The 23,059-nt window shown below is 31.4% G+C and overlaps 1 protein-coding gene across 5 annotated transcripts in view; it reads left to right on the top strand.

Moving 5' to 3' along the window:
- The first annotated feature begins 5,150 nt into the window (after window positions 1-5,150).
- The window catches only part of LOC130446124 (calcium/calmodulin-dependent protein kinase type II alpha chain), a 164,966-nt gene continuing 147,057 nt past the window's right edge, over window positions 5,151-23,059 (top strand). For 3 of the 5 annotated variants that reach the window (XM_056783422.1, XM_056785010.1, XM_056784223.1), the window contains exons 1-2: window positions 5,174-5,365; window positions 18,110-18,204. In XM_056783422.1, coding sequence (XP_056639400.1) covers window positions 5,301-5,365; window positions 18,110-18,204 — 160 coding nt within the window. In that variant the 5' untranslated portion in view covers window positions 5,174-5,300. Of the gene's footprint in view, window positions 5,366-18,109; window positions 18,205-23,059 lie in introns of all 5 variants that reach the window. The other 2 variants (XM_056785803.1, XM_056782614.1) reach the window with 2 other exon arrangements.

The following is a 23,059-nucleotide window of genomic DNA, read 5'->3' as shown; positions in this document are numbered from 1 at the left end:
ACATCTAAGGCTCCGATTTATATGCTAAGAAATTGAAGTATGCGCATACGCAGGGTGTTTCGCATAAGAAACAACACAGAGTATATGGGTATAGGGGAGCCTAAAATTTGACGATTAGGGGCCATTTACCTTCATACCAAGAAGTAATGGTAAATAGAAGGCGATTGAACCATTCTGTAGGGTTCATTAGGAATGACTTCACAGATGTTTTTATACTATGCATAATTTAATTCTAGAACTTGTTCTATTCTTTTAGTTTTACGATAAAACTTTGTCTCTTTCAAAGTTCAACAATGTTATTTATTTCAATTATTGGTGACTTAAAAAGTCTCTTACATTGACATTAAATTGAGGTGGTGCTCCTTTATGCATAAACCTATGTTCCAATTTCAATTGTAACGGTAAAACTTCAAATAAATGCGGAAGACAATTCTGGAGCAACTCTGAATGAGTTTGACTAGTTAGCCGATTTAGTGAAATAATTGATCCAATCAAACATGATAGATAAGGTCAATCCAAACATTCATCTTGAACTTATATGAGTGTTTTCATCTTAATACTCATGATAGTTACGCATACTTGTACTACCCCTACGAGTAACGTAAACCAAGGTTTGAGGTAACAACTCTTGTACTTTTTGAGCATGTGGTATCCAAAATAGGTTTCGCAGACTCATATGAACAGAACATTCTCCATGAAACTTTCCTGTTTATTGAGTCCGCCTTTTAACATTATAAAATGTCTTCCTGTGAGGAACCAGGCGATTAGCAAACTTCTTTGACTATTATTCCGCGCTTCTTGTACAGTTTCCTTCACAAAAACCTAACCAGCTTTTGACTTGTTTCTAGTTTTTTCTTTGGTTATTCAGCTTTTCCTTGGAAATGACAAAGTTTTCTGAAAAATTACAAGAGTACAAAAGCTCTAGATTAAGGTGTTGCCCTATAATTCCTCAGTGACGCAAGTTAGTATATATTGTAGTAAATTGCCACTAAACATATATTTTGGGCACCCTTATACGGCCTATATGCTATATCTTTCCATTTTAACTTCCATAACGCAGTTTCCAGGCGACAGCATAAGTAATATTGACATAATATTATTAATAGAACAAGGAAAGACAATTTTGAGGAGTCAAAAAATGTTAAAATCCGTTCAGTCAACCCGGAGTAATTTATGTTAAAGGAAAATGCTTAAAATTTACACATATCTCGTGATACGAAAAAGATATCGACATGTGGTTTTCGCTATTCTGTTGCTAATTTATTCTACTTTTATATTCCTAAATTAAAACTGCATGTTTCCATTTAACATTTTTCAGAAAGAAATTATGTATGGGGCGAATAATTGCGTTGTTCCATTGGCTTGGCATTTCTTCTAGTACCCACATTTTTCTCAACATGCTGAACATCCGATTCCGAAGAACCCCTCCAACCACATTAAATTACTTCTATTGTTATTCCGGCACTCTTATTTTTTTTCTATTTCCACAATTTTATATTAGTTAATATAAAATAGCAATTTGGTTTAATAATAATTATAATACAATATTGATATCTTAGTCCGGAACTTATTAAATGTAGCTGCCACGTTCAATTTTAAGGTAGTTGATTAAATAATATTTTGGCATTGAAGATGATGGAATTTTTTATCAGATCAGAGGTGAACGTCCAAATTTTTTCTTCTAGTAGGGTAACTATGAGTGGGTCTCTCAGTTCAGTTGTGAAAGAATTTGCGAACCAAACAAACGGATTTTAAAATGAAAAGAGTGGAAAGAGTTGAAATTTTGTATTTTTTAAAATAGAATTCGTTCTATCTAATGGGTAGTTCTGCGAAAACCGGTAATTCTGAAACCAAAAAGGGTAGCTCTGAAATTTGAACTCATTTTGTATTTAAAAGAAAAATAATACTATAACGTATATATTCTGTACACTACTATCTTTATTACACTTCATTTCTTGAAAACTATAATATATGATTCACATATTTGACTAGACTCTCTTTTTCAATAAATATTGACTACCATCAAATCACGATTGAGTTACTTACAGTATTATATAGTAATGAATAGTCACGAAATCAACACAATAATAAAAAATTAGAAACGACGAACCTTCAACGCTGGTTCTTTAACATTCTTGTGTTCTGATGACTCCGTAGAAGTAGAATCAAAGATCCCTTGAAAGCAATCCTGATCCTTGGCCTTAATACAATTTTTAACGTGAGGCTTGGCAACTAAAATCCGTGAAAACACTTTGGTAATATTTGGAGAATTATCTAGTTTGATTAATTTTTTTATTACATCTTTTAGAGTGTGTGTAATTCCATGTCAATTATTTCATTATACTCCATAGATAAGTTGGAAAAATTTAGTTCTTTAGCTATCATTTTATGCAAGTTTTCAATGATCAAAGATGGATCAAACAATGTAAACTGCTTTTATATTTGCACAGTAATCTGGTCTTAATAGAACCTTTCATGTGTATAATTTATCAACGATTCTAAAGCTTCAAAACATATAGCTTCAATATTTTTTCTCTCAGACACGTACAAATTATGTTTAACTGAACGTTTCATCTCTGTTAACTGGATTCCTTTCAAAGTAAAAACTTCGTTTCAATTTGTACATTCAAAGCTGCTACCTAACCACCAGCAAGAGGTTTCGTTTCCAATTCTTTCAACCTCTTACACAGTTGATTCGTGTACTTCGTCATATCTAATAACGAGGTCGTATCTCTTTGAAGATTTTGCTGATATCTTGAGTATACTTCTAATATATAAGCTAAATATGATAATAAACGTAAAATATTTATGATAGCCAGCATATAATATCCTTGAGTTTCTTTTTGCGTAAGGCACTTACGTGAAAGAAAGAAGCAATCGAAGATGATTCTTTGATTATCTTTCTTATCTCATGTACATTTTAAATCGTTGAGCCCCAAGGATAATTTAGACATAAAAAGTATCAAATTTTTATACTGTATTTATAGTTAGTGAAATTATTTAATATGTGGATGCAAATAATTATTTTACTTGTGCACAGCACACCATATTTTCAGAATTGGTGGTAAATAACAGTATTCTTCGGGAGTTAGACTTTTTACAAATTCTTCAAAAAGACACCACAGACCATTGTTTTCTCCTGTATTCACGGAGGCTCCATCCTTAACCAGTGACGAGATATTTTTCATAATGTTTGCTAACTTTTCTGATCCAATTCATTCATTTATAATAGCATTGAGAAGTCCTTTTGCACACCGTTCTTGTAATTCAGATGCGCCAAGAAAATAAAGCTCATCAGTGCTATCTAGAGAAATAGTTTTAGCCAGTGTGAATTTTAACAACTTGTGTTCTGTCTACTGATCCATCACAACGTTATTGAATAGCTAATGTTTTATTCATAGTACGTTCCAAATTTGGTCTATCACATTTAACAAAAAGTTTTTAACTGTGCTTGGATTGACATAATGAAAGTTAAAGTCCTGGTTTAAAACTGCAGTAGTATCATTTAAATAATAATTTTCGCCCAAAGAACTCATCAAAACTATGGCTGGAAAAGTGTTTGCTGAAAGAGTCAATTTTTTCGCGCTCCCATACGCGTGGATCAGTAGATTTCCAATTTTTTTAGCTAATAAAGAATTAGTTTCAGCTAAGCAACGACCAATGGGAGTCTTCTCATGTTTTAAGAGGTTTTAGTTTTGACTGCAAGTAATCTTTGAGACATTATTTGTGCACCTCACTTTTCATGTGTTCCTCTACAATTGCATTTCTGATGTAATGGGTGCTTGCTTATTATTAGATTAATTCTGCTTTACAACGTCAGGAAATGAAAAACAACATTTGCATTTCACGTAGTGCTCCCCATTGCTGTGAAAATGAATTAAAAGTTCCCTTCTCTTTATAAGATTTTGATTTTCACTAAAAACTCGCGTAAACTGGTTTACTCAGTCCTTGGCTTTCTTGTTGCTCATTTTTGGCATCATTTTGTGATTCGTAAAGTAACTCGTCCAACATTTGAATCATCTGGATTATTAGAATTGGGATCTATAAAAAAATACATTCATCATGAAAAAAAAAACATAAAATAGCTACTATAATATTATTTAAAATTTATTATAAGGTTGTTTTCAAAATTTATGTTTATGCGTGCATAAAAAAATTACTTTACTTATGCACTTTGTTCAGGTTTCAACAACCAAGTTCTCACAGGATCATTTAGAATTTTATTTCTCATGTATCCTATCGAGGGGTGGATGGAATAATAATCCAAACTCACAACAATAAAAATGGTCGCTAAGACAATTATTATTCAATCAAAGCAAGTTTAAGTACGAATTGTTGCGAGTTTTGACAATATTGGACTCTGGCCGGCGTTTGAATTTACGTCAATTGTATTTTTTGTTGTGTTCTCAGAGAAACGCAACGAGGCCGGAAACCAGACTACCCTTTTTGGGCTCTACTTTCAGGGCTGTGTAAAAATTATAAATAATTGACCTACAGTTACAGTACAAATTCTTATTTTTTTCACTTAATTGTTTATAACTTTTGTAATTTTTTTCAGGGGCTTTTCGGACTATTCCTCAAACTTTCTAGGTAACAATACGAATCGAATGACACCTTGGTCGTAATTTTCGGAGACTACTGAAAATTTTTATAAAAAATCGTACATGTGAACTAGACCATTATGTATATATTGATTTTAGAATGAACATTATTATTATAATATATTATTATTAGATATATTTTTTCAATCGTGTGTTTACTGCTAAACCCAATGATAATAAAGAAAAGCACATATCAGAAGTGTTTGCAAAAATAAAAATGCGATGATGATTATAAATAAAGTCGGAAAACTTATTTGCGTTGCTAATTATTTATAAATAAAAATTTAATATATGCTGTCGTTACTAAGAGTTGTCTTACATTAATTAATCCATGTACAATAAATTCTATTTCAATATTCTATTTCAATACTTCAGAAAAAGTTCATATAACGGGTATATATATATATAATCAATTGGTTTTAATTATTCCGTTAAGCTCAGACTTAAATGGAATAAAAACGTCAATTACCATGAAAAATTGGAAAAGCTGGCAACAGGCGCTGGGAACCAGCATACAAGTTGATATTTCTAAAGTGACCTGCGCCTTGTCCAGATCCCTTCTGTGTATTATGGGTAGCATAAGCATAACAAATTATTGACAGTGGTGCGCGGCAAGCCTACGGATAAACGTTTCGTTCTATCCGTGCATTTTTATTCTAAAGATCGAATCGTAGAATTTTAAAAGGTTTATTAGTGATTATGGCAGTTCCGCTCGCTTGTACGCGTTTCAGCGATAATTACGATCTTAAAGAAGAACTAGGAAAGTACGTATATTCTTATTTTTATTTATACACGTCCAATTTTTGCGCCGATCGAAAACCAATGTAGAAGCTAATATTCTAAAATAAACTAAGCTTTCACCTGTTTGTGTGCGTTTTAACAGCGTGAACTTATAATAATAATATACTCTCCAGCGAATTCGCCGAAAATGTTTGTTGGTTTGGATATCTGCATTGCCATAGAGAAAATCAATATTCCAGAGGCTCAGCCCTGTGCAGTATGACAGGTGGTTGTCTCCCTATAACAAAAATTGGGTTATTACACGATTATTACTAAAAAATGATATTATCTAACGTTACCCTTAGTCGAGGAATAGAATTTTTTGTCATATTTGTCATATAAATGAAATCAGTTTAATTTAAATCATCATAATAATTTCATTTTCATCTCTATTAATATGATATTAACTGATGTTTGTCTACAATAAAATTTAGTTGTAAATCTTACTCCATCCTTTTGAAAATTTTAAATATATACAGTTTTTTGTTAAGCGATACATTGATACAACAAGTGGAAGAGCGCATACGTCAAAAATTCCAGTTTTTTATTTTATATTATATTAATCTCAATCAAACTTCAATTGAAACTACATAATATTGATATATTTGTAATAATATTAGGTTCCATCATTTCATGCAATTTTGCCAAACGAAAATCGTCTTTAATTTTGCATTATATGTTTGCAAATTTAGAATTGCTTGTTTATAATTTGCATATTGTATGTGGTCAGTTATCCGTATATAATAAATACATCAACTGTATAACAAATTTATAATATCGATATTAGAACGATATTAATTTATTGAAACCATTTTTGGTACAAATTCATTAATTGTATACACGAGGAATCGCAAGAATAACTTGAAAAAAAATATCGTTTTAAAATACATACTAATCAGTAAAACAGTTTTTCTCTAGGTGGCCCAAAGTTCAATTTCAGTAAACAAAAATATAAATATAAATTTTATAACAAAATAAATTTTAATTGAGAAAAAACGTTTTACATTGATTAAGATTTTAGTTTCATTTATGGGATGTTTGTGGGGCGAAATAATTTGTTCGGAATGTTATAAACATTTGAAACTATTTAGGCATTTTTAGTACAAAATTTTATGGATTGTTTTTCATATTTTGTCATTTGTTTGCAAAACTTCTTCAGAAGTTTCGTTTGAAATTTTGTGTGATTTTGATACGTCTATATACTAGTTCAAATCGGTGTTGAACCTACACTATTACTAAAATTATGAAGGTAAATTTATTCGATCCGGAGTAATGTCTAGATCATTGTGCAGAAATAGTTAAAAAGTCTGTATCTGTAAGAAATATCGAAAGGTAGAAACAACACTTTCCAAAAATAGTATCTGGTTTTTCGCTTATAGCTAATAAAGTATAAATATTTTCGAATTTTTGAAAAAAAAAGAAGCAAATTTACTAAAAAAAATTTATGCCCAGGATTGTACTACAATTATTTATAATTGTACTCAAAAGCGAGTACGTCAATTAAAAAAATGTTTTACTGAAGGTAAACTGTCTCTGAAGACGATAACTTGGTTATCGAAACGCGTGTCATACAGTGTAATCATGAGTGTTGGTGTAGTGGTGGTGTAAACAGTGTAATTAATCAGTATCTCAACTAGATAATGATATTCCATCAAATTAAAAATAAACAAAAGAGTAAACTTGAAAATCTTATTAAAAAATTAATTTAGTGCTCAAAATCCAAGACAATTGGAATTAAAATATTTCAAATAGGGAGAGACTAGTGATAGGTTATTTTAGTTTTCTATCACTACTTGCGCCCTAAATTTAGTATTGAACCTAATTACTAAAGATACTCCAATTAAAACTGTGTTAGTACAGTAACACAAATGTTGTAATGTTTTCAAAGTACTTTGTCGGTATTCCGTATCATTTGCAAGTGTCATGTTGAATGCTCAATCATCTACTAGGTACCTATAATATTCAAAAATTTGGGCACAAAACTGCGTTAACTATATTTAATCACATTGAGAAATTTAAAAAAACTTTTTTAAACTTTTGTGAATGTCAAAGAAAAGTCACTATGAAAATATTCTCATTTTGACAGAAGGTGAAACACCAAAACGTTGATACGTCGTCAAGGATATATTCAATCAATACGCGGTAACTACGCGAAATTCATGAATTTCATTGGTTTACTTAAACTTGGTTGTATAATCGTTTCACCGAATCTTGTATGAATGGCATGCTATTTTTCATTACAGAACAAGTTGTCGTTTTCATGACGCTATTACAAGTATTGATGGACTGTTTGTAATGTTTTGGTGTAAAAAGTTAAGTAGGGAAATATTCGAAACCACTTGTAAATCAATGATTATAAATGTAATTTGATATTGAAGTACAGATTTATGATAAGAGATGAAACACCATTGAAATCATCTGAGATGCTAATATATATATATATATCTTTTAAAAAGTATCAAAAGCTGGGTAGTTGTGTATCTCCTTAAGGTTACGTTTTAGTAGAGTATTGTCTGCATTCAGTGAGGATGTGCTTAATATACGCAGGAATGCGACGCCATAACTTTGGCAGAGATGGAGACTTTCTGACGACATCCAAAAGACATAAGTTTTGTGTGATGCGGAGTCTTTTCATTGTCACAGTCTCTTTCCTACTCAAAAAGTTTAAGGACTGTGGAGAAGTAGATTGGTGGCATTCTTGTTCAATCTCCCTTATTCTGATGATAAATCAGCTCAACAGCTTTTATTCTCTTCTTGAAAGTAGACATCATACATCTTTATCCACAATACATTCTCCATATTTAGAAACTAACTTTTTTCATCTACTCTTGCTAATTTCAATGGATGCCTGCATTTTTCCTATTCTTCTGTACTTACATTTTTTACTGTAACACGTTTACACTGTGTTTATAATGCAACGTAACTTTGCACCCTTTATATATTTTCAATTTATCTTGATTTATTATATTACTAATATTATTGTCGAGATCGCATAACTTACTTCATTTATTCTACGGCTATTGAAACGGAAAAGTTCTTTTTTTTAGTTGACAATATCTCAATCTGTTATAAGAACTGATTTGAAATTACGCAATTGCTGAGTAGTTATTTGACGGTCTATCGATATTATATTTCTCATTTCATCTTGATTATCCGGTTTCCTATTACAAAATGTTTTTTAGATATTTCCTGAAAAAAATCTTTCACATCATTTTTTCACAAAATTCCAATCTGCGGCCTTGATTATGTTCTGATAATTTTCTTACTTAAGTTATTCCATGAGTTTGAATTTTCTTAATAATGTTACAGCTAAATCTCACACTTACATCTTGTGGTAACGCTGTTTTCCAAATGGATATACAAGAATTTGCTCCAAAACTTTGTATACCTCCGAAGATAGGTTATGCATTTTTAGTTGCAGTTTTCGATCGGTGGTCAGTTTTGGTGCTATTTTTAGTTCTTCAAGAATTTACACAATTCTCCAAACTACTGTTTTAGTAATCTGACGATCTTTCTCTTCTTCCGCCGAATTCCAATATACAAATTATTTTGGCGTCATTTACTGGACATGATCATACCATTCTAGTTGCTTCATTCTTCATCCACTATTGAGGGAATATTTTTCTCTTTTAGCTACCATACTTCGCTACCGCATGAAACGATGGTTTTTACAATTGTCTAAACAAATAATCGGTGCTTATTATTTGTGGGTACGTTGCTTTTCCATAAAACGTATTTTTAGTATTGATCGCTTTTATTTCCTGGATATTTCTGTCCTCAATAGTGTCCAACATTTCTTCACTTGTACCTTTTGTACTCAAATATTTGTATTTTTATCACCACTCTATACATTGACCGTTTTTCTGTGGTATATTTTGGTGATCTTCCAGTACACATATTTCTCGTTTTTAATACTTATGTTTAGCACAGAGAACATTTTAAAACGTGTGGTATATAATCAGCCTCCCTTTTTTAACCACATGTTTGTAACAAAACCGCTGAAGAATGAGTTTTTTATTATTTTTATATGGGAGCCCTCATAAACTTCCTAAATGGCCGCTATGATCATAATACTTATGTTTGTGTCAATACCTTCCCATAGTGTGACCAGATGTACACTATCCTAACCTTTTTTAGTTCCACAAACAATAGGTGGAATTCCTTATTTGCGGCTACCGTTTCTTCCAGAATTTGTGTAAGGAAGCATAGTTGGTCGTCCTGTCGCAAATCCAGCTTAAGTTTTATTGTGAGCGAACTCTCATTATACGCATAATTATCCTTTTCTATTTGGTAAACTTAGTAAAAAGAATATGATTACTATAAACACATATCACTAATGACAATGATAAATACTTTAAATATAATTAATAACATTCTTTGACACAATTTTTAAAGAATTAATACTGTAACTACATAGGTATATGGTGACCACGCCATCTGCCCTCGCATTGAAAAATACATGCACACACACCTTTCTTTTATTTCGTCCTTAATGTCTTAATAACATGCAATTGAAATAATCCTCTCCAATATACCTGGTACACATTTTAGGATAAACCATACTTTTTTGAACCCAGGCGAGACGTTTTGAAACGAGGAGAATTTCATTCTCGAGATAGAGGAGTGAGCAAAACTCGATCCTAGATCTCGGCAGAGACATTACTCCTAGAGATTTGGCAGATTCGGCACGCGCGACTTTAGTTTAGTATATCGTTTTGTATATATTTTTGTGTATATTGTTTTTTTTTATTTATGTATATATAGTAAGTTTGAGAAGTTATCGAATTATAATTATTGTTTTACCTTTTTGCAATCTTCGACCCTAAGACTAGCTCCAATAGGTACAGGTTATACTGTTAGAACATTGTTAATAAGCTATGTTTCAGTTACAGCACTCTTCTGTTGGATTTCAATATATTGTTCATTTTTGTAAACAGAAATCGAAATATTTGTGTCACATTATTTCCTAAGATTTCCAAATTTTCGTTCATCACTCAATTAGGTCTTCAAGTGTAGGTTAATGTTCTCTGTAGCACTTTAACTAGGATATCGTCGATTCTCAATTTTTTGTATTATCATCTATTTTATTCCTCTTTCTGTTTTAGAATATTTACCTAGATTTATTTGATATTTCCTATAAGAAAGCAGTTATCGCTCAGTATATGTTCATATTCTCCACATAAATATGAAGTAACCTTGAAATATATCGTTTGTTATCGTTATAATAAACTGTGGTTTGATTGTAAACAAGACATTACTCAATAGTCGATATCCATTAGTGAAATTAATCAATTTCTGATTAAATTCGATGAAAATATGTTAAAATACTTTGTTACTTAGCAGGCGTTGTTTAATATAAACCTTTCACATGTGTTCATTGAAAAGAAATATTTCTATACAGTCTGGTGACATTATTGCATAGTCCATAAATCAACACAATTCATGAAATTTTATAGATAATTCCGAGGGCAGGTCGATTTTCTATTTTAAATAATTTAACTAGGAAAGTAAATTCACTCCGACATAATCGTTGCTATTAAATATTATTAAAAAAATCTTTCAAATAGTATATGCAATTCAAGTTTGATTATTGATTCATATTTTGGGTAATCTGATTGCAGATCTAATAGGTGGTGAAGAAATGCAAGACCAAGATCAGGTTAGTTTGGTCTAGCTCTTACATATTTCTTCTTGGTCATGGTATTACAGTGTACAAATAAAAACAGTGAAAAATCAATTTGAGTTAAAGAATCAAATCATTTTTTAATTTTTTCACCATATTTAACAATTTTACTTACTCGCGTGAGCTAATAGTCCGGTAAATAAATGTCGAAAAATTGAGTAAGCGATCAAATTCTGCAATGTTCATTCAAGTTTTCATTTGTGCCGATATATCAAAAGCTATGACATTTAGAGAAATTTTGTTTGGATAAAAATGAAGACCAGTTGATTATATACAAAAATTGTACCAATAATTTTTTCCCAACATCAATAAATCTTGCACATCTTGCAAAAATATGAAATTAGAGACTTAGGGGTGTGAAATTACGCTAAACGTCATGTTCTGGACTTTATGGACGCATTGAAATGGCGTTGTCACGTTCCTTCCTTTGGTAAATATACTGCGGCTATACATGAGAAGCCTTGAGCATGGTTAATTTCTTAACAATTATTAAGGTTGCGATTCTGATTTTTTGCCCGGATAAATGTGTTTGGTGTATATTCATTGGTTGATACGTGATGGTGTTAAAAAGTTTATCCAAAGCTTGCGAAAATTCACTTTTTGTGAAAGAAATTCTTCTAAGCCGTACACTTATTCATTTGTTTCCTGAATATTCTTGACAATTTTATCAATCTGAAAGGTGGTTTCAGAATTATTGGAATGTTAAGGCTCGTCAGTGTTAGAATATTTTGTGCACCTTCGTAAGAAGCATGTTCTACAACCGGTATGCTATCTTGCTACGGCAGTCACTTGTGGAAATTCTGTCCAGTACCACTTTCGTCTCTTCCTAGTTCACATAAATATTCATTGTACTAATAAGTTTTGACCGAAATTCTGGATTTCGTTCAACATTGGAGAGATATTTCAACAGTATGCGTTATTTTTGAACCTGGCTGAGTACATTACAAACAATTGATCTTAAATCGAATGCATCATCTGAGCGCCTCTTTTTCTTAGGACTAGCCAAATAGTCGAACCTCGTTGTGTGATTTTTTACAAAGTCGTTGTATAACAAATTTCCTCTGAATTTTACTATGTAGCGTACGTTGCACTCTAGATAGACCTTACTTTACACAGGATTTTTTTCCCAAGAATAGATGATGCTTTCTCTTTGTAAACCATAATCAGCATATCCAGGCCTCCAAGACGTTTTCAGAAATAGCCTCAAATCCAATAAAGCAAACCAATTTACCGTTTGCTGCCATGATCCTACAATAAAGTATATAAAACCAGTATTGAAACGTTTACAATATGTCCCCCTTTTCATATTATAATTAAAAAGAATCTTAAATGTTTTTGTCCCCTTTTAGCATTTTCTGCCAAATAGGCGGTAGAGTACATTTTCAAAATTTATTACGTTTATTTACCCATCGAGTTGATAGCAATGAAAATGTTTTTCATTTTTTGTGTGTTCAAGAGCTCAGGGTTTTTAAATTTTTTATTTAATTGACAACAAATGCGTGCAACGTAAAAACAATTCACTTCTTTCAGCGTTGTTTTATTGAAGTTTTGAGTTAAATAGTAATATTTTTATTTCAGTGCAACAAATATTTCTCAATATTTCTACTTTGATATGGAACATTTGCGGCTTCTTTATGACCCATTTTTAATGTAGACTTAATAACTTGATCGTAACGGGTCACTATTGAGTCTAATAAATAAACTAATAAACATAAAAATCTTACAATAAATTACGATCTTTGAAAACATTGGACAAAAACAGTTAAGTGATTTCGGATAGTTGCATAGTGAATTGAAATCTGTAAATCATTATTCAGGATGTTACAATAATCGAGTGAAACTTCTAAAAATATATCTCGGGTCACATATCTGTAGCCATAGTCTACGCTATTTTCAACATGTCTTCTATAAATAACGTTTGTCTAATATTTTCGGACTCACTTTCAGAACTACAAATGTTTATAAACGTTCTTATCGATATTTTCCACAATATTGTGCATTATTTTGACTCTGTTGCGTTAGTTGTTGACCGAAATTTTTCTTTAATTTCTTTGTCTAGCAGACATTATGGTTGTATGGCGGATATGGCATGCACGATTTTGGGTCAATGCTACAGCTAGGTACCTACAATTTGAAGTTTTATACAAGATTCTAAATTTCATTAAATTAGTAGTATTTGTGTCTCGTAAAAGAATTTAATGAATATGGCAAAACAGTCGTTAAATATAGATGTATAATATAATAATAAACAAAAACTAGATACTCAATGTATTTATATACCAAATGACAAAGTATGATAATGTTATTTTCAATAATCGTTGTTTTATATCCACTTCATGGCAAAATTGAGTTCTTATACATACATACAGTAAACCGAATAGTAAATCAAGATTTTTATATATAATATTGAGGATAATATGTTTTAAATATTGTTTATTTCGAAAGGAATCAATGAATAGAATCAAATAATGGATGATTTTTATTTAATTGAAAAATTGCATCTAAATGTTGAAAAAAATTAAGTAATATCATGAGGCAGGTTCAGCTAAAACTAAATCCATATCCGAGTATTGGGGGTTTCAAATAGAATAATGAAATCATATCTGTGTATTTCAAAAAGATGAGGACTGGTTGCTTATTCCGTTGCTTTGGATCAGAAAGTAGAACACTTGGTAGACCTATTCTTGCGCTTCGGGCGATTTAATTCATGTCTTCTGGACATGACCCTTTGCTCACTCTTTGCAAATCGGTGGCTATATGACAAAAATTTGAGGTTAACGATGATCATTTTTGAGCAATACCCTATCGTTGAGATTTTATCTTCCACATCTGCCTCGATAAAACCCACCGGTACGAGAGTTATATTATCGCTTCCACAACGTATTTGGTATTGGTTCAGACGAAGTTGAAGCAGATCTTTCCGCCTTCAGGTCTTTCTTTTCAATGTATAAACTTCTACAGCTTCAAAAAAGTAGATAAAATCCATAGCACTTATCATTCCAGTAGCTCTCCAGGTAAATATGAAAATTTTTAGTTAAAATGACGCGTTCAGAGAAGCAAACACCCTCTGAAATACTGAACGATTGCATGCTCGGCCTGTTTTTTATTAAAATTCAATCTTTAAGACACAAAACAGATGAACTGTATCTTTTACTAGAGGAGCTTAATTTTCCAGAAATGGTTGCCATCACTGAACATTAGTTGAATAATAACGAGTTTGCTCTTGTCAAAAACTGTACCACAGTAGCCAGATTCAATAGAACTAATTTATCTCATTGAAGTACTATGATCATGTCCACAAACAACGACTTTTCTGAAATAACACAGTTCAATGATTTACTATATTCGAATTTTTTATCGTCTACCACAAGACTTATGACCTCTATATTGTTTGTATTTACAAAAGACTTAACGCTGACTAGCATTTCTGTCACAAATTACTGACTCTACTGGAGTCCTTACCTCTAAAAATCAAACTAATTCATTGTGGCGATCTCAATATTGATTATTCCATTGTGAATGCCAATCTCCGAAATATCATCTCCAGCTTGCTCTCCTCCTACAGAAACACCGCAAGTAGATTTTTCAAAACCTCAACCAGTACAAAATAAGAAGAAAAAATCAATAAACTAGCCACTACCACTTCGGATGCCATTAATATTGAGTCACTATTACAACCAACTAAATAACTGATTCAGGAAGCATCACAGCCATATGTACTAAACTATATCCAATTAGTAAGCTTCTTAGAAGACGTACACGGCTCTTCCACCCCTCTAGAAATTGCTCTGAAGTACACACAAGACATACAAGGCCTACTACACATGCTGACAAAAATATATCTCAAGTTGCAGGAAAGAGTAATGAAAACCAGGATTACAAGAATCAAGAAGAAAATTCTCAATAAAATGAAACAAGATTTAAATAACGTGTCGGGTATTTACACATATCGAAATGCTTCAACTTTTAATTAAACAAACACTTCCAAAAGTCATCTGCCTACAAGAGACAAACTTCAAAACAAATATAAAACATTCTTTAAAACAATTTTATGCCTTCACAAAATCAGAACCAGCACTAGTAAAGCCAGTCGCAGTTAAAATAAAGTCCCCAACACAATTCTCTATATGCAACATATACCTTCCCATCAGATAAGGAAATTACCTCCAAACAACTCGAATCGTTAATAGATCAAATTCCAAAGAAATATTCCATATATTCAGCAGAATTGGTAGCAATATCCAAAGCCCTGCATCATATATTACAACAGTGCAAATCAAAGACAGTAATTTTTACTGATTTCTTAAGTGCAATTCAGGGAATATCGAGGATATACCCAAACCACCTGCCAAATTAAAACTGACCTTGAAGTACTTCACAATATGAACAAACAAGTCGAGTTCGTGTGGATTCCATCCCACGTCGGTATAATAGGAAATGAGAAAGCCGATCGGGAAGCTAAGATGCCTGTAGTAACAATAGAATAGAAAACCGACCTCCTGAAATTCCACATTCCAACATTAGAAGCAATATTAAACAACATTCGACGGAAATATAGCAAAAAAATGGGAAAAACTTGAAGACAATAAATTACAGCGTATCAACCCAAATCTACTACCAAATAGGAAAATATCACAAAGACGACGGGATCAAGTGATACAGTATCGCATGAGAATAAGACACACCAAGTTAACCCATGAGTACCTATTGAAGAAAGAGCAACAAAAACTGTGCTTTCGCCTGCGATACTCCTTTAACAGTAGAACATATTATTGTCGAATGTCCACTCTACCATCAGGAACGACTAGAAAGTGAACTTCCACGTGAAATGAAAAGTGCGCTGGACTATGTCAACAGTGATAAAATTTCTAAAATTGACTAACCTGTACAAATTAATATAGTGCTTAATTGTTTTGAAAACTTAGATTAAGACTTTACTCACATTGTCCCGTCGTCAATAACTTTTCATGGTTGACGCGGTTCTTTTTTTAATAAAAAAAAATTTATTATAATAGGAGACTCGCCAATTCTTGTAATGTTTCTAAAGAGACGTGCTTCATTGTGAGTGATCTAAGAAATAAGGCTTCATCATCGAGCATAATCTTAATATTTACTTTGTGAATGTAGCCAAAAATTTATCAAATTCTAGAATTCTTTCTCATGATCTTGTTTCATATCTCCCTGATGGTAATGCTAACTTACACAGCTTCTTATTTATGCCTGTAGTTTTAGCAGAGCCTCGCAGTACAATAAGTGACATCAATAATAAATCCACGTCTGGAACTGATGGACTTACATTAGAAATGTTTTAGAGTCTGTCCGATCGCATATTAAATCACCTTACCACTTTAATTAATGTTTCATTTCAAAATGGCACTTTTCCCAATTACCTTAGGATGGCTGTAATTATTCATCTTCAAAAAAGAGGAGATGAAAATCAATGAAAGTTTGGTCAAAAATAGGCTTTTATCATTTCTGTTTAAATATAAAATACTCGTAGTTACTACCCATCAATTTTTGTTTTTAAGTAACAAATGCACAAATTATGCTTTATTCTCACTCCTAAATAATATTTTTATTAACAAATTAAATAACAAATACAACAGTGCTACGGCTTCAGGGGACACCTCTCGTATGGTTTAAGTCGTACCTTACCAACACAAGTTAACTTTTAAGGTTTGATACAACGATGTCTTCTTGCAAGCCAATAGAATGTAGAGTGGCTTCAAGGTAATAGACGACAAAAGTATTTCCCAGGCCTTATTGAGTTTAAGTAAAATGATTCGTATTTTCTCCGTTGATTCGTAACTGTAGATGAAACCTGGATCCACCATTACACTTCTGGAATGAAAATAAGTCAGACAGTGAATAGCAAAGGGAAAACCTCCAAAAAAAGGCAAAGACAGTTTTATCGGTTGGAAAAGCGATATTTTTTTGAATAATCATGAAATTGTGTAATATAGTAACAGGAGCATTTATTTTCTGCATTGTCAAGAAATAATTTGAGTATTCAGATAAAAAACGACAGAATTGAGAAAAACCGAATAAACTAAATTAAATTAATAATTTTTAAATTAACTAAACAGTCTATTGCACCAAAACAATTTTTATAGGAATTGGTTACATTGTGTCCCGTTCACTATCTGACGGGTCAAGACGGTTGAAGACCCTATTATTTGGATTTGAAAATACAATTAGATCGGGAAGCACTGCCATATGAAGATATTCTAAATATCGCTCAGCTGTTGAAATTCCGTGAAAAAGAATTTCCGTGAAAAAATAACGATCAATAAATCTTCCCCTTATGAGTCCTATCCAAACATCAATTTTTTGGAGATGAGAGATTGTTTTGTCTGAAACTACTAAGGATTTTTCCGAGTCCAGTAGCGACAATCGTGTCGACTTATTGTACCTCTCGAACGAAACCTTGTCTCGTCTGAAAATACTACACTGTTGAAAAAAATTTTTTCATCTCAATGTCTCATGAATATTTCACAACATTACTAACGTCTGTCCGGATCATCTCCTAAGAATTTCGTGACAAGTTTATCTTTGTATGGGTGTAGTTTTTATTTCGTCAAAAACTCAACCAAAATCGACTAAATATTCTTCGTATGGCAATTTCTGGTGTAATTGCGTGAGAATTGTCTTTGCATCGTTACTTATGCCTATCCTTCCATATTATGAAGCAGCAATTAGTATATGGCTTTCAAAATACTTTTCGGTAAATAAAGCACATGCATTTTCAAGACTATCCCCGTATTCTACCATGAAAAGAATTTCTATACTTTTTCTTTCAGTAAAAGACGTAATAATAAAAATGGTTTTAGCCTATTTATAAGACTGACAATCACAGTTGTTTTGAAAACAAATGTAACTTCAATTTTTGATGCTTTTAATTATTCAAATCAAGTTTATTTTGTTTTCTAACTCCATTTTTTTAGAAAATGAACATTTTGTGAATTTTGTGCATTACCTTATTATAACTGTGTATACATTTCAATATTTTTCAGGAATCTTATCATTGCTTTCTTTTTCATTTCAGAGGTGCATTTTCTGTAGTAAGACGATGTGTACAAAAATCTACAGGATTGGAGTTTGCCGCTAAAATTATAAATACAAAAAAACTATCAGCTAGAGGTAAGTAATATTTAAGTTTCGGTAGATTCCACTCTTTAAAACGAACGGTGTAATAAATAAAAACCCGAGATAATTTGACGGTTCCCCGATTTTTTGTAAATTATTTTTCATTTCATTATTTCTCCGATGACACTGGCTACGTGGCTACTAAATAGGCTTACATAAAATAGTGTGTTGTGCTACCACCTGATAATTTCAGCTGGTGTATACCGAGAGGATTTATTGAAGCTCAGACAATGCAGTAGTGTGATTGTGGCGTGACTGACTATAACAAGATGTTACAAAACTTCGCATGGGCCAAAAAAATGTTCACCATACCTACCATTAAAAGGACGAAGAGACGTACACCATTCTATGCTAATCGCTTAAATAAAAATCAAAATTGAGAAAAGCGTCATATGGTAAGGAACATTAAAAATGTCAGACGTATAATGAGCAGGAAACCACTGCCTTTGTTTCGTTGATCTTGAACCTCAAACTACTAATGAACAAATATTTGAGTTACAATATATTATACAACAAGAAATATACCACAATGTACAGGATGGTCGTACTAAAACATATTGTATAAAACCATGTCACTGCGTCAAATGACACATGATACAAAAGATTAAAGGATACTATCTTCCAATTACAGAGGATGTTCTGCTTATCTTGACCTCCTAAATGCCTGATACAATGAAAATATAAAACAAACAACGATCCAAAAAACAGTTACCAATAGTAATGTAATCTAACCCATTCAATATACACAAATGCAATTTACAACAATAATAATAATGAACGAACTAATAAACTATGAGATTTTCTGAATTATTGCACTAACCTGTTTTTTCAACTTTTAAAACATCACATCATGATTTTATCCAGAAAGCCTTTTAAGATACTTCAGACAGAATAAGCCACAGGCTACATATATCACTACATGAAGCAAACCATGTGTCTTTCCAGAATTATGTCTCGAGCCATTCTTCTTAAGACCACTCTATTTGGATACAAATACAAAAAAATTCAAACGATCGACATCAACAGATTAGGATTTGAAACACACAAATAAATTATTACTATTTTACGATTATTGCCTTTTAACGTACGATAGATAGTCATTGAACAATCAAACATACAAACGTGCTAAACGGTGAACACAATACAGTTTAATGCAAAGGCTTGAGTCTACATTTCATCTTTGGATTATGTGCTTTCTAGATAATTAAGCGTTCTCAGATTTCTGTTCCATTTCGTATTACTTATTAAATAGTGTCTAAACCCGCTAGGAATCTCCGTTATTTTAGGCAAAAATGAGAAATTCTCGAAACGGTCAATTGTTATTTTAATCGAAGTTTTTTATAATTTACAAAAATTATTACCTCTTTCGCCCACCACTAATCTTGACAGCTACCACTCAAAAATGTATCATAGTTTGTTTTAATCTCAAATATTTGTTTGTTGAAACGATTCATTGGTTTAAGATTCATATTTTGCGAATAACAAAAAAAAGGTACACGGGCTTTACTTTAATGTTGAACACTCGATATAACAAAAATGATCTAATTTCCATTTTTGAACGCTTATACCGATTTATTTTTTCTACATTGACAAAAACAAAGTGAAATTAAAACTTTGATCACTTTTTTATCCACAACAATCAAAATGGTACAGCCTCGTGGCTTAGTAGAAAAATGTAAAGTAGTTCCAATGTTCAATGAACATATTATAGACTACTTTTGAAACTGGTTGTGTAGAAAAGACTAAGAAAAAACAAGTGGATATTTTGTCTCAATTTATATTAAATCAATCCAGTTCAAGTACAAATATTGCTAACTGGTGCGAAGTAAGTCACAGAACCGTTTTAAAAATTTTAAAATAGCAAAAATTTCATCTATATAAAGTGAAAATGTCGCCCGAATTCACAGATGGTGATCCAGATCGACGGCTGCAATATTGTGAAACCATAGATAATAATATTTCACAATATTTCTATATTACTCATCAGCAGGATAAAGTTCTATCTCATTACTCTGCACGAGTTCGAAATGCTTTAAATAATGTGTAATTGAGAAGGTGGATTGTGCGTCGTGGATTCATTTTATGGACACCAAGATTACCAAATCTGACTCCTGTAGATTTTTGCTTATGGGGTTTCCTTAAATTCAAAAAGTTTGTGAGCCATTTGACGACACTTGCTGATTCTCGTCAAAGAATATTACAGGATTTATATTCAGACCCTACAAAAGGTTAGGGAGGATCTACTTCTGCCAGAAAGTGAATGAATAACATTTTAAACATTTTCTGTAGGAGATCCAGTTTTCTTTAGGATAATATTTCTAGTCCCTTCAATTTGAAAGGATTAATGTTTCTTGATAATTTTTATCAATTAATTGTTTTATCCAAAATTTTAAAATCATAGATTTTTGAGTTTTGCTTTTCAAACACTTTCCAGCAAAGTATCGCACAACTCCCCTGGCTATATAAAAAATCTGAGTGGGTAGCTGTCAAAGGTAGGGGGTAGAAGGGATGAAAATTTTTTGTATGTTATAAAACACCTCGATTAAAATAAAAACACCGTACATAATTAAACAAATTAATCAGTATTCTGATACGTGCTGCACCTTAATTACGCTGCTTAATCACCACACATACTTAGTTGGTGATGACCTAAATTTCTACCTAATACCTTTTGTACTGATTGAATATCATTTTAATCGAGCTTTTTATAATTAGCTTGGATTATCAACTATGTCAACAATTAGTACACAAAAAAAGTTGTTTCCTTTGTATTCGACATATTATGCGATGTTAGGACTAATTAAAATTTATTCATTTGATTCAAGTTACATTTTACAATTTATATCCAGTAATATTTTATTTCTTATATATAATAAAGAACGGGAAAAAATTTTCAATTAATTATTATTGTTCAAAAATAGAGCTCATAAGATTGTCATTTATATTATGTCCCGTATAGGTGAATTCATGATTTCAGTTTTCATTTTTTGTATTCCAGTTTGGTTAAAGTATCCAAATACTGCTTGGCGTTTGATCAAGAGATTTTTTACACCGATAAGAATTGATTATAATTAAAAAGATACTCCAGTTGGTTGAATCCAATAAATGCAAATCATAAAATGTCACTCAGATATCGAAGCGTAATTTCAGACATAAGTAAAACATATTTACAGAGAATTTTTGAAGCAATCAGAATTTTTCCTTAAATCTAAATTTGTTACATTTTAGAAGAAAGTGAGGAAGCAAGGCCATCGCAATTCAGTTTGTGTTTAGAAGAGTTAATTTAAGAAAACATAAATTTTCAAAAATTAATAATCAAATAAAATTAGAAAGCAACAACCAATAGCGCAAATATATGTAAAACATTTCATCTACAACCTTTTATTTCAAGCAACTCTAGTGCAATATGATAGTCCCAAGGATCAGCTACAATTTAATTATATATCGAAGGGTGACAGAAGTAGTAACCAATCATCAAGCTATAAAATATCAATGGAAACGCGGGTCTTTTCTAATTAAGAAACTTTCACAATATCTCATTTTGCATTAATTTTTGTTTTAGATAGAATGTTCCATAAATTAATCATGTTCTATTTCAAATATCAAAGTTAAATAATTATAAGGACCATACATTTATTATATCATTTATTACTCGCACTAAATCTGATAAAATTCTGGATAAAATTATATTTATGGTCGAATCGGATGCCTTAAACAGGTACATTAATGACTTATACGAATCGCACTAGCCAAATACTTGTTTACAATCATCTCACTGATGCAGTGATACTGTTGTAATTATTCCTGTATTTTTTTATATAAGTGTAGTTAACTAATTAAGTGGCCTCAGCTTCTGGCTTCCTTAATGAAGCTTATTAAAGTATTCAAGTAGTAGCTTTTTTGTGCTTGCCAGGAGAGAGCTAATATGCATTGGGATCAATCAAAGAAATATATAAATTAGATATCGCCGCTTCATTTTTTATATAAAAAAATACTTGCACCACAATTTTTAGTTAATTGTTTTTTAATTAACGTGAACTTTGGAATAGTTAAGTATTTTTTTTTCAATATTTTTGGGTCTTCGGTTCAGAATCGTGAAATATGTAGAAAAACGCATGTTTAATAATGTTTTATCCGTGAATCTTCTATTTTTGGTAGTAAAATTATGTGGGTGAATTTATAAACACAGTCTCTTACGTTCTTAATTTATTTGAACACCATACACTACACTTATAATAAACTTATCACTAAGACTTAACTAACAAATCGCCTGCTATGATAAAAACAAACATCAAACGAATTCCTTGAGGAGCACTACTGGAGTTACTCAAGGATTGGATCGATTACAATTGTCGAAATTTTTAACGATAAATCTATATTTGATCATTTAAGATATCCTCTTACAGGAGTTGGCAATATTATTTTAGAAACTTGTACTATTTTAAACAAACAAAATAATAAGAAAAAGAAGAGAAATTCAGTGACAAATGGAATAAATAGATAATTCATTCCACAAAAAGGGTCTTGAAAACATTCCTCAAATGCAACTCTATCATTTGTATATGTTAACTTTTTCTCTTCCATTTGATAGACTGATTTTATTCAGATTTCTGCGGTATAAACTGTAATTCTTTTTCACTACATAACCTATCCATTTTTAAAAGAAATAAAAGTAACAACGTTGGTGAAAAAAATGAATTTTAAGTCACATATTGCAAGTTAATTTGTTTATTTTGCCATTAGAATGCAACGATAATGATGTCTCATCACTAAAATAACTAGTTTACTTTATTATTTCCAATTGTCATGTTTTCATATTAATATCAATTTTATAATTTCATAGTATAGG

The sequence above is a fragment of the Diorhabda sublineata genome, chromosome 1 (assembly GCF_026230105.1).
Source record: "Diorhabda sublineata isolate icDioSubl1.1 chromosome 1, icDioSubl1.1, whole genome shotgun sequence".
NCBI lineage: Eukaryota > Metazoa > Arthropoda > Insecta > Coleoptera > Chrysomelidae > Diorhabda > Diorhabda sublineata.
The sequence above is the reverse complement of the archived record's forward strand: the minus strand, read 5'-3'. Positions and strand labels throughout refer to the sequence as shown.